The following is a 12330-nucleotide window of genomic DNA, read 5'->3' on the forward strand; positions in this document are numbered from 1 at the left end:
CCTCTGAGGAGCCCCCAACTTCCCCGGGCCCGCTCTGCCTTCCACCAGCCCTCCCTAGGAAAGCGGAAGCCCCGGCAGCTCCCAGTGTGAGCTGCAGACCTGCCGGGCCCAGGGCTGTGGGGAGTGACCATTACCAACCCTCGGTCCTAGTGGGAGAGACCACAGGAGCCCTGAGAGGTCCAGTCTGGTCACGGTGGCTGAGGTATCTCGGATTGGGGCTTTCCCTGATCTTCCTCCCACCCCCGTCGTGGGGTAAAGAGCCTCACAGCCCCAAACAAGAACAAAAAAGCAAATAACTTAAAAAGGAAGTCTGCGCTTGCCCCTGCCCCGCAGTGTGTGTCCTCTGAGCTGGGGTCGCGGGGGCGGTACGCAGCGTGTAAACATGATGGGTGGGATGGGTGCGGCACGGCTCAGGTCACCGGGGAGGTGGCAGGAAGGCCAGTGCCTGGATGCCTGGGCTCCTCCCTGGGCTGCCCTTGGCCTTCGGAGGCTGGCACAGGTGGCTGGGTCCTGCCCCAAGGTGGTCCCTGAGGAATGGTAGGGGAGATGCCCCCAAATGCTCTAGGGCTCAGTGTCTGGGGGGCCGTGTGGTGCTGGGCCACCGAGGAGCCCCTGTCCAGCGGTCCCGGGAGCTGGGTAGGTTGGTCTTGCTGATGGTCATCTGACTCGATTGGCCCCCTGGTGGGCTCCACAACCTCTGGAGTGGCCTTGGGTTCTGGTAAGGAGCTCCCAGGAGTTGAGAAGGGTGGAGGCGAGGCCCGGCCGGGGTCCGGGCTAGTGGCAAGGCCCGAGGTCCTCTCGATACAGGATTCGCAGCACAGGCGGCGGAAGCCAGGGATGGTGCAGTAGCGTCTGAGCACTTCCATGTGGCAGAAGATGGACCTGTCCTCCACGCAGGGCTCTGCTGCACAACAGCACAAGGACCAAGGCCAGGGGCATGTCCCTCAACCAGGCGATCCTGCCACCCAGGCCCCACCTCCCGCTCCCCCACCACCTGCCTGCCCTCCACCCCTGCCCCTGCCAGACCGGCTACAGGGCTTTCCTAAAGGGGCCACTGGCCCCCAGACAGGACAGAGCCCTTCTTCCTGGAAGAGGATCTAAAATCCTGTAGGCGGAGGATCTCAGCGTGTGGGCCACCTGCACACAGCACCAGCAGCCCCTGGCGGCTGGGTGACCACGCAGACTCTCAGGTTCCACCTAGAAACTCTGAGTCCCGAGCTGCTTTAACGAAACCCTCCAGGGACTCTGATGCTGGGGGGGACCTGAGAGTCAAGTTCAGCACCGTTGCCCCGTGGGATCATGGGGGAGCATCAAAAAGAACCCACCCCTCCCAGAAAACCTGGGCAGCAAAGGGTGAGCACCCTACTCCCACTCCCAATCAACCCAAAGGACTCTGACCCCTCCAGGCATGGCCAGGCTAATGACCAAGGAGCTCACACATGTAACGAGCAGATCGACATTCTGCCACCTCAGTGACACCTGGATCATTAAGCTCTCTACCACTGACTCTGGAATTATGCGAATTAAGGTTCAAATCCAGGCTCTGCCACTTAACAGTGGTGAAGCCTTGGAAAAATCACTTAAATTCTCCAAGCCTCAGTTTATTCACCTGTAAAATGGGGATCATGCTGATACATACCAGTGAATGATAACACTGCAATTATAAATAACATTTATAAAGCACCTGGCACAGAGGAGTGCTCACTGTCCTAGTCTGCTTTGCTTTAAATAGCATCTCACAGGTTTTCATGATTAATCCAGGTAGGTCTCTCTAGGCAAAATATGCACACAGGAGCGTGGAGGGCTACTAATTTTGGCCAGAGACCATTGTGGGTGGTGGGTAGGCTTAGGGGAACAGATCACAGAATGGAAACCCAGTAGCCTCTAGATGGCGCCAAAATTCCAGGACCAGAATCAAGGTCCCACTGCTTTTGGAAAGAAAATAGGAAGGAACCTCAGGAATTTGCTCAGTCTGAGCCTTAGCATAGGAGCAGAGAAACAGAGAAGTTAAGGGATTTGCCAAGGTCACACACTATCTGGTCCTCTAACTAGGAGCTGAGGTCTGATCCTCCTGTCACTCACCTTGTCGGACCCTGGATCTTGGGAGGGTAAAAGAAAGCAAACCTAAGAAGGGAGCAGTTGCTCAGCAAATCTTTCTTCGGGGGGAATAAAAGGAGAGATGGGAGGATGAACTGACAGGCTCCTGGACGTGAAGCAGAAAGAATTGCTACTCCTATGGTGTTGGCTAACGGCTGGGTGGGCGTGTGCCCTCATTTAATTTTCTCGACAGCCGGACAAAGGCTGCTCTGACCTGGAGTTGCTCATCCAAAAATCTTGGAGTCAGATATGATTCAGAATTGGGACTTGGGGGATGGGCAGGGGGTCAGAAAAGTAATCCTCTATGTATTTATATTATAGAACATCCCCAGTAGACTGTGATAGATAACCAAATATGGCAGTGTTTCCATACCAAAGAATAAGTCATCTCTTGTTAGGTCAGGTCAGATTTGGCAACAAAAGGAATTTGCACAAAATTTAGGCAAAAGGCTTTCCTAAGTGCTTTTTGCTTGAGTGCTTAACCACTGAGCACCATCCCAGGCCCTTTTTAATATTTTGTTTAGAGACAGGGTCTCCCTGAGTTGCTTAGGGCCTCGCTAAGTTGCTGAGGCTGGCTTTGAACTCATGATCCTCCTGCCTCAGCCTCCCAGGCTGCTGAGATGACAGGCGTGCGCCACCACACCCGGCTTTTCCTAAGCACTTTGGAATCACAGATGGGAGGTGAGGGACCAGTACGGGATCTTCCCCACTTCCCAGCAGCAGATGTGGAGGCTCCAAGGAGCTGAGGAACACAGACAGATGTCAAGCTGGGTCTGCTGCTACCTGGGGCCCCCGACAGGTTTGGGAAGCGAGGGAGGAGTCCATACAGCCACTTACCTGATGGTATTTTGTTCATGGGAGGCAGGGGCCACTGCCCCTCTGGAGTCTCGAACTCCTCGGCCTTCACTGTGGAGTTCTGGAGATTTCCTGTGAGCAAGGAGAAGCCGCTCTAGTACAGGCGAGTGCCCCTTGTCCAAAATGCTTGGGACCAGAAATATTTCATGGTTTATATGTTTTTAGATTTGGGGATATTTTCATGCACGTAATGAGATATATTGGTGAAGGCACAAGTCTAAACACGAGATTCACTTGTTTCTTGTACACATAGTGTGAGGGTAATTTTATACAATATTTGAAAAATAATTTGGGGAATGCAAGATTTGTGTATCACAGCAAAAGAGGCTAGGAGGGTCTTTTTCCCCTTGAGGATGCTACAAAACTTATACATCTGCAGTTATTGTTTGTTTGTTTGTTTCCGCAGTACCAAGAACTAAACCCAGGGGTACTCCATCACTGAGCTACATCCACCGCTATGCAGCCCTTTTTATTTTTATTTGAGTTAGGGTCTTGCCACGTTGCCCAGGCTGGCCTTGAACTTGGTTGTTTTTGTTTGTTTGGTACAGGGATTGAACCCATGGGCACTTAACCATGGAGCACATCCCTAGCCCACCTTTCTAAATTTTTTTTTTTTTTTTTTGAGACAGAGTCTCGCTAAGTTACTGAGGCTGGCCTTGAATTTGTGATCCTCCTGCCTCAGCCTCCTCGGTGGCTGGGATTATAGGCATGGGCCACCACGCCAGGCTGTGAGTCTACATTTTGACCATGGCTTGCCCCATGAGGTCAGACATGGAATTTTCTACTTGTGGCATGATGTCAGCACTCCAAAAGTTCTGGATTTTGGAGCACTTTAGAGTTCCTGTTCTTGGATTAGGAATGCTCAGCCTTTATTTGGGATTTCTAAGGGCCATGATACAAGGCAGGTTGGGGTGCAAGGTCAAGGCCTTGCTGGGCCAGGCCTCCCCATCCCCCTGGCTCACCTCCACAGGCCGGCAGGATGCAGATCTGGACAGTGTCTGGCTTGTCCCCCTCACACTGGCCAAGGCTGTTGGTGTTGGTCCGGCACACCACCTGCCGCTGCTGGATGCCCTCTCCGCAGGTGGCCGAGCACTGCCATGGAAGGGTGGGGGGCCAGGCCACAGCGCCAGGGCAGGACAGGTGCAAAGAGAGAGAGAGAGGATGGACCAGCAAGCTCAGAATCCAGCTAAAGCCCAGGGACAGAAAGGCTACAAAGGAGGGTGCATGCCTTCACCTGACCAAAGGGACATGAGGACTACTTCTGAGTAGCCTCACCAGGTCACCACACTATTGTCAGAGAGTCCTTAATCAGTGATAAAGAGCAGCTGCCCTGAGCTTGGGCCTCCAAAGACCCTCCCACAATCTCCACGGTAACTTCCCAGCTTGGGAGGGAACATCTGGGACCCCATTCCAGCTACTACCACCTGTGTCCACTGAGCCTGCTCTGTGCCTAGGGGTTTTATTTTTTAATTTTTTTTATTTTTAGTTGTAGATGGACATGATACTTTTATTTTATTTATTCTTATTCGGTGCTGAGGATGGAACCCAGGGCCTCACACGTGCCAGGTAAGGGCTCCCCTGCTGAGCCCCAGCCCAGCCCTGGGCCTGGGTTCTTACATATTCTGTGTATCCCCCTAGCAAGCTCCCCTGTGTGGCCCACCACATGGTGAGACCTGGGCAGTTCGGGTCACTGGATGGCACCTGGTGAAGGGCATGCAGGAGCCTTAACTACCAACCCAACTCGCTCAGCTTCCAACTCTGTCAATCCAGCAACCTAAGTGGCAGGGTCTCTATGGCTCCTTCCACCTCTGACATTCCATGATCCGGTGACTCAGTTTACCCAGCTTGCAGAGGTATGCCCAGTGTCTTCCTGCCCTAGAGGGACAGGAGCAGAGGAAACAGACTACCAGGGGCCAGGGCTGCCACACACCCCGACTCTGGAGCTGACACACTTCTTACTCTGATAAATGGGTCATGGCGGATGGTCCTGAAGTGGAGGGGCAGGGACCCCAGGAAACAAGGCTGCCAAACCAGGTCATGCTTTAGGCCCTGACTACAGCCTCCTCGAGCAGGCAGGAAGCACCGGTAGCGCTTCACTTCTCCTCCTGAGGCAGGTGACCACGGAGCGAGACACAGGCCGGGCCACAGACAACGGCTCCTCCCCCTGGGTGAATAATGACTGACAGCAGCCACCAGCCCCGAGTGTTTACCAGGCTCACCATCAGTTTGCTCTGGGGCTTCAGAGACTAGCGATCTTTATTTTACATAAAAATGACTGAAGCTGTATGTTACGGAGATGAATGTAAAATCTGCACGAGTGGGCATATTTGTCTATTATTTATTTTTGCTTTTTATTTTGTATTGGTACTGGGGCTGGCACTCAGAGGTCCTTCCATGCTGGGCAAGTGCTCTACCACAGAGCAGTGCCCCAGCCCTGGGTGGGGACTTGGACTTCTCTGGGTTTTTTGGGTTGTTTTTTTTTTTTTTTTTTTTTGGTATCAGGGATTGAACCCAGGCGTGCTTAACCACTGAGTCACATCCCCAGTCCTATTTTGAATTTTATTTAGAGATAGGTTCTCACTGAGTTGCTTAGGTCTTCACTAAGTTGCCAAGGCTGACTTTGAACTCACAATCCTCCTGCCTCAGCCTCCTGAGCTGCAGGGATTACAGGCATGTGCTACCACACCTGGCAGAATTTGGACTCTTTAAAAATATTCTATTGTGCACTCTCTCATGCCAGCCCTCCCTGACCACCCTCTGCCCTGTCCTTGGTCACATTTCCTGTCACCCCTGCACAGTTCCACCTGCAATCTGTGATCGCTACCTCTGGTACTGGCTTCCTCAGCTACTAAGTCTCCCTGGCTGGACTGTGAGTTCCAGAAGACAAGGACCCTGCCTGCCTGGCTGATGCTCTCTTCCTGGCATTCCTTGTACAATGCCTACCATGCAGATGGTTCTCAGTAAGCAAGAATGGGCTTTAATTTGCTCTGGGACTTGGGGATACTGACCTGTGACCCTGAGGCTGTGTGAGCCTTAAAGGAAACGTACATGAGTGTGAATGCCCAGCACAGCCACATCCCCGTGTGTGGGAATGGGTCCACTTTGAGAAAAACAGCATCAGATGTACGGGGAGGTGCAGGCACCTCTCTGCCTCCAGGGAGCACCCCACACAGACTCCCCTCTTTCCCAAGCACCTCCAGCTTCCTGAGGACAACTCACCTGGGACCAGGCTCCTGTCCGCCACTGGGCTGGGCAGGGCACACGAAGGCAGGGCCTCCGGGTCTCAGGACGGTCACCAGGGCACACCTTGGCTGGCAGGGCCTTGCGGGTGCCATTGGAGAGGGGCAGCAAGCAGTGCACCTCCCGAGTCTGCACCCCCAGCTTCCCGCAGCTCCGGCTGCAGCTGCTCCACTCCTCCGCCACCCACCTGGAGAGAGAGCAAGAGGTGGAGGGAGGTGGTCCAAGGGAATACTTCCCTCCAGCTGTAACCTCCCACCCCAAGGCCACGGGCAAGGGGCGAAGGTTGGGTTTGAGCTCCAGAATGCTTGGGGCCAAGATGACCCTCCACCTGCTCTGCAGCTGCCTGGCTGGGTGGCCTCAGGAGGTCTCTGTTCTCCACAACTCTGTCTGCTCTTGGCGAAACCAGCAAGGTGCATGCTTAAATTCTGCATCCTGCCTGTCCTGGGGTAAGCCGTTAACACCACTAAGCCTCAGTGACATCCCATCTTTACTCCAGGATATTCCAACATCCCAGAAATATCTGAGGCACTGTTCTGGGTCCTGAGACACAGTAGTGTACAAAACAGACCAAAGCCATACTTTCATAGATGTCCCCTCCCATGGGGACAAGAGAAAGAACGCTATTAGAGTCATCACCACCCACAGTGCGATAGCACCCACAGCTCCACGAGTGGCCTGTGGGCATATTTGAACAGCACACCAACTTCCGCCAGCATCTCAATGAGTTAGACAAAAGCCAACTGCTCAGCGGGGGTGGGGGAGGGGCAGCCCCAACGCCTTCTCCCCTCTGGTGTCCTGAGGTCTCTCTTAGTAAACTAGAGCTCCCTGAAGCACATTTTCAAAGTACACCCCTTTTGAAAAAACAAAACCTCAAGACTCGGGTGAGGGGGACAGACCACCCAGGATGCCAGGTAAAGTTCACCCTACATGCAGGCTCTGTGAGCAACGCATTGGTGGGATGATAATCTGAGTGACAGTGAAAAGGGACAAGTGGAAGAGAAGCCCAGGGGCCAGTGATGAGGCTGTCTCTAGCACAGGACAGCCATAGCAGACTCTACTGCTGGCCACCAGCTCCTGCTCTGGCCCCTGATCTCACGTCCAGCCCGAGGATACAGAGTGGCTGTCAGTCTGGAGCCTCAGTCAGCACCCCGGCCCTGCCCCAGGTCGATCGTGGGGAAGCAGAATGATGGACAGGTCCTCTGTACCTCCCTAAGGGCAGCCGCCCTCCACCCTTTGTGCAGACACAAGGGAAGCCAGGTGGTGTGAGGAGCTCCTGAGGCTGGATCCGAGATAGGCTGGGAGGTCTGAGCCTGAGTCCTCCACAAACACTGCACTTACCTCTCCCTGAAGGTCCCTCCAAATAACCCTAAGGACATGACCTTGTGCTCAGGAGAGCCTGTGTCCTCAGGCTAGGGAATCCTCATCAGGCTAGTCCATGCTGGGACTGGCAGGCCAGGTGTCCCTGGACTCCTGATGAGCAGACTGAGGAGATGCTGGACAGCACCCTGACTGGAGCCAGGGGCCTAGAGGCAGTGAAATCTTGTCACTGAGTGAAAGTCAGTGACTGAAAGCAGAGTGCACGGCCAGGCACAGAGGGCAGTTCTGGCCAGGTCAGACCTGCTGCACAGACTGCTTTCTCTTTGGGAGACCTGGCCGCAGGCTGTCCCCAGGAGGCAGTGCTGGGGAAGCAGGCTCAGCACCGGCTCCTAGGCCAGGGCGGGAGCTGGGGCCAGGCTCCGGGGTCAGGGAGCACTCACACGGGCTGGGAGCACGGGTGCTGGTTGCAGCGCCGGCGGATAGGCTTGGGTCTCTTCCGGGGGTCGCACAGGTGTCTCTGCACCATGTGGTGGTCACGTCTGCGTCGGCATCCATACTTGGTGAACTGGATGCCTGCAGAGGGCAGGCGGTTGTGAGTCCGCTCCAGGCTCCCACTGGCCTGTCCAAGTCCCCGGAGGGGACCTTCTGGAGCTGCCGGAGACCTCCTACCTCCCCTGGGCCCTGCAGCCCCTCCTGCCCATGCTACTTTCTGTGGAATACCTTCCTTGGTGGGTTTCGTCTCCCATCCCCCAAGAAGCGCTGCCGGGGAAGCAGCTTGGTGCTGCCTCTCCCCCTGGGGGTGCGCTCTTCCAGGCAGGGTCCCTCCCAACCAAGGACTGCTCCAGCAGCCCCCAATCCCCATCCCAAAGCCCTGCCCAGAGTGGTTTCCACACACTGGAGATCTTTAAGGAGAAACTGAGGCATGAGGAGGGACACGCCAAATGTCAAATGGCAACGCCACCCCGCAACACTCTGCCTCTCCCGTCCCCGCCCCAGGCCCCAGGCTCCTGCTGGAGGCGGTCAGGGGCCTGTACCTCCTCCGCAGGCCTTGGTGCAGGGTGCCCAGCTCTTGAGTGCCCACTCATAGGTGTCTGTCTCCTCCAGGAGCACGTTGTTGCTCCCGATGAGGGGCAGCAGGTCCTCGTGGATGACGTACTTGTAGACCAGGCTGCCACGGGGTCCACCCTCAGTGGGGGGCAGGACCTGAAGGGAGACGACCAAGAGGTGGCACAGAACCAGACAGAGAAGCAGGGCCAGTAGAGGGTGGGGAGGGGCCAAAGGGAGCCAGGATTGGGAGGGGTCGGCTGTGTGTACGGCCAGCAGGCAGGATGCACACCAGCAGCCAAGGGACAAACTTCTGCTCCCAAATTGAGCACCTACTGGGCATCGGGCCTGAGAGCAGATCATGCTGGGCTGTGAGCACTTTCCCCTCCTATGTACCGGGGTTCTAGTGACCTGTTCACTGGCTGACCCCAGAAGATGGCCAGCCAGTGCCAGACCCTTCTAGATAATGATTCGCACATACTTTCTCCCGCCCCACGGTGGGTCTTTTCCTATCTTGACGGTGTTCTTTGATGCACATAAGAGTTTACTTTTGATGAAATCTGATTTATCCATGTCTTCTCGTGTGGGTCGTGGGACCCAAGGTCGTGAAGATCTACCCCTCTGTTTTCTTCTGAGAGCTGTCTGGTTTCCACTCTCCCATGTCAGTCTTTGATCTATTTTGAGTTAATAGTGTCACACGGTGTGAGGTGGACATACTCCATGCTTCAGCAGGGTCCAGGGGTCACCACCATTTGTTGAGGAGACTATTTGTTTCTCCTTGAATGGCCTTTGTGCCATGGAAAATCAGCTGGCCATAGATCAGTGGGTGGTCAAAAAATATAAAATGAATAGAAAAATAATGTGTTGGATGGAATTACCACGTGGACACCAGCCAAGAGCCTGCCCTCCAGACGCCCTGACAGGACAGGGCCACACAGAAGGCCAGCAGGGTCTCTTGGCCAACCGTGAAACCCCAAGGCCTGTGGTCAGAGGTCTTGTGGGCCAGTCTGCTGGCCCAGGCCTAGGAAGGGCATGTGGGCAGATGGGCCCCAGCCAGGACAACGGCCATGTCCCCTTCTCAGAAGGCCAAGACTGCCAGATGGCAGCCCGGGGTCAGCTGCCTCAAAGTCCTGAGAACGTGACATTAGGACTCACTCACTGACTGGGCCAGGATGCACACTGACCCTGGACCATGCGGGGACCCAGCCCTGCCCCCACCACACACCTCTGACCAAGACCACTTCCAACGCTGCTGTGAAGAACAGACTTCCTGCCTGTGACCTCCTGGGGTGTGACAATGAGTGGGCAACCATTTCCTTTTCCCTCCTCACTTGTCACCCTGCCAGCGTGTGTGTGTGTGTGTGTGTGTGTGTGTCTGTGTGTGTGAGTGCGTGTGTGCACTACTGGGGTTGAACCCGGGGTCTTGCACACGGACGATAGGCCCGTGCTCTACCACTTGGCTACACCCCCAGCAATTTGTATTTTTTTTATTTGGAGACAGGGTCTCACTAAGTTACTGAGGCTGGCCTCTAACTTGGGATGATCCTCCTGCCTCAACCTCCTGAGAAGCCAGAACTACAGGGATATGCTACTCAGGCCAGCTCGCCCTGCCAGCTTTTAGGCACAAATGAGGAGCTGTCCCCAGGACAGAGGGTGCCTTGGCCTCCTGCAGACACAGGAATGGGTGCTTTTCTTGGCCTGGTGCAGTCTCCACAGTGGAGACGGTGAGTGGGGTACAAGGAGTGGGCAGGGGCCACTTCGGGACGTGGGGCTCACCAGGACAGCGATGGCTTCGGGCAGGGGCCCACTGGTCTTGAGGCTGTCCTTGGCGTCCTCCACCGTGTGCTCCCACTCCAGGCCCAGCGCGGTGAAGGTCCGGCCCGAGGTGTCCTTGCCCTTGGGGTCGAGGATGAAGCTGCCCGTGACCTGGTTCTTCACCGCTGGCCGGGGGAGAGGGTCACATAGATTCCTATTCCCACTACGGGGCCAGCGACTATGCCAGTCAGAGCCTTCCCACTGGGCCCCTCGGGACGCCCTGTCCAACTGCCCTTCCTCCCAACTGACCTCCCTGTAGACAGGTCAACACAGAGTCCCCTGCACGCACTGTCCCTGCCTCTGGACCTCTGGACCCTGCTGCACCGCTGCTCCCCGCTCAGCGCCTTCCCTGCTTCTATGGCTAAGGCTCGGCATAACCCTCTCCTCAGACTGCCCAGCCCAGGGACGCTGCCTCTCCGAAGCTTCTGCCGCAGAGCATAGAGGTTCAGTCCAGGGTCTGGAGGCAGACTGACCATGGGGAAGTTATGCAGCAGGCCCAAATGCTGCCTCAGTTTTACCACCTGTAAAATGGGACTGATAATTGTACCAGATGCAAAGGGCTGCTCTCCCAGGTAAGGAGTTCACACACGTAAGACCCTGGCAGAGCCAGTGACATGCCCCAGGCACAAGAGGCTTCACGCCGTGGTCATCACAGACGCCCACCCTTCCCAGCAGCCTGTCAGCACACCGCCAGCTCAGGGTCCGTGTCCAGCACAGGCCTCACACGCACAGAGCATGAGATTTTAAAATAATGGTAAATCCCCGTCCCTACAAGTCCCAGTCAGTGAGGAACTGCAACTTGTGACTACAGAGGCAGAGTGGCAGGTGTGGGGAGATACGTCCCAACAGACACCCAGCCAAGACCTGTGGGTGCACCCTGGCCTAGAAGCAAGTTAGGGGAAGAGTCAACGCATGGGACTCCAGCCCTTTAACCAGAGCGTGAGAAGAGAAGCAAAGGACTGGCACTCTGGGGTGTCGGGAGGGAGGCCCTCAGAGCCCCGTCATCTAGACTAAAATAAGGGAGTCAGGCTGGACACGGTGGTGCATGCCTGTAATCCCAGCAGCTTGGGAGGCTGAGGCAGGAGGATCGCAAGTTCAAAGCCAGCCTCAGCAACTTAGTGAGGCCCTAAGCAACTCAGCAAGACCCTATCTCAAAATTAAAAATAAAAAGTGCTGGGGATGTGGCTCCGTGGGTAAGCATCCCTGGGTTCAATCCCCGGTACAAAAAAAGAGGGTAATTGTAACCTAAGAGCTAACATGAGCCAGTCACTCAGCTAAGCCTTCAGGTGATGCCTCCCTCCCATCCTAAGGGCCGGGCTGTTAGGATACAGACAGAGGCTCCCTGAGGGCCGGGGGTCTGCCCTTGCAGGAAGGAAGGGACAGAGCCTCTTTCCTGGGAGCTGCCCTCCCCTCCTCCCCTCCCAGGCCTCTTCCATGGCTGCCGAGGCTAGTGCTGGGCGGCACCTCAGGTCAGGCTCAGCCTCAGGTTGCCCCACCGTCCTTGACCATACCTAAGCTCACGGCCACTGCCGCAGACACCCGGCCGTACATCCCTGGCTCCCAGGTGAGGTTGGGCCAGCGTGACTCTACCCCCCAGACCCAGCTCTGCCACTGAGCCCCTCTGCACCATGGGGACTACCTACCCTTTCTGAGCCCGTTTCCTCAACTGCAAAATGGGGTAAGCGTTTCCTTCGCAGATTGTCATGAGGCTCACATGAAATAAGGGATGAAACATGGTTTGAGTCTGGGCAGAGCCTTGGCTTTCACTGCAGAAGCTGCGACCGACCTGACTTCTGCAGAGTGCGTGCGGCGGCAGGCCACCTCCCCCGCCTCTCTCCCACACGCATGCGTGTGTGCAGGCACGCAGGGCTCACGCGCACTCACGTGCACCCGTTTCTCACTTGTGCACTGAGGCCCTTCATGTACCTACACGCATTCCTGCACGACACAGACAGACTTCAG

General features: G+C 55.8%; 1 protein-coding gene across 13 annotated transcripts in view; it reads right to left on the reverse strand.

Moving 5' to 3' along the window:
• Positions 1-201: 201 nt before the first annotated feature.
• Positions 202-12330, reverse strand: part of ADAMTS14 (ADAM metallopeptidase with thrombospondin type 1 motif 14) — a 73454-nt gene continuing 61325 nt past the window's right edge. For 7 of the 13 annotated variants that reach the window (XM_079135738.1, XM_079135736.1, XM_079135733.1 and 4 more), the window contains 7 exons: positions 10330-10493; positions 8544-8712; positions 7950-8082; positions 6172-6379; positions 3915-4044; positions 2935-3024; positions 202-904 (listed from right to left, as the gene is read on the reverse strand). In XM_079135738.1, coding sequence (XP_078991864.1) covers positions 411-904; positions 2935-3024; positions 3915-4044; positions 6172-6379; positions 7950-8082; positions 8544-8712; positions 10330-10493 — 1388 coding nt within the window. In that variant the 3' untranslated portion in view covers positions 202-410. Of the gene's footprint in view, positions 905-2934; positions 3025-3914; positions 4045-6171; positions 6380-7949; positions 8083-8543; positions 8713-8964; positions 10494-12330 lie in introns of those variants that run through there. The other 6 variants (XR_013763101.1, XR_013763102.1, XR_013763103.1 and 3 more) reach the window with 4 other exon arrangements.

The sequence above is a fragment of the Sciurus vulgaris genome, assembly GCF_902686455.1.
Source record: "Sciurus vulgaris genome assembly, chromosome: 4".
In the NCBI taxonomy this organism is placed as follows: Eukaryota; Metazoa; Chordata; class Mammalia; order Rodentia; family Sciuridae; genus Sciurus; species Sciurus vulgaris.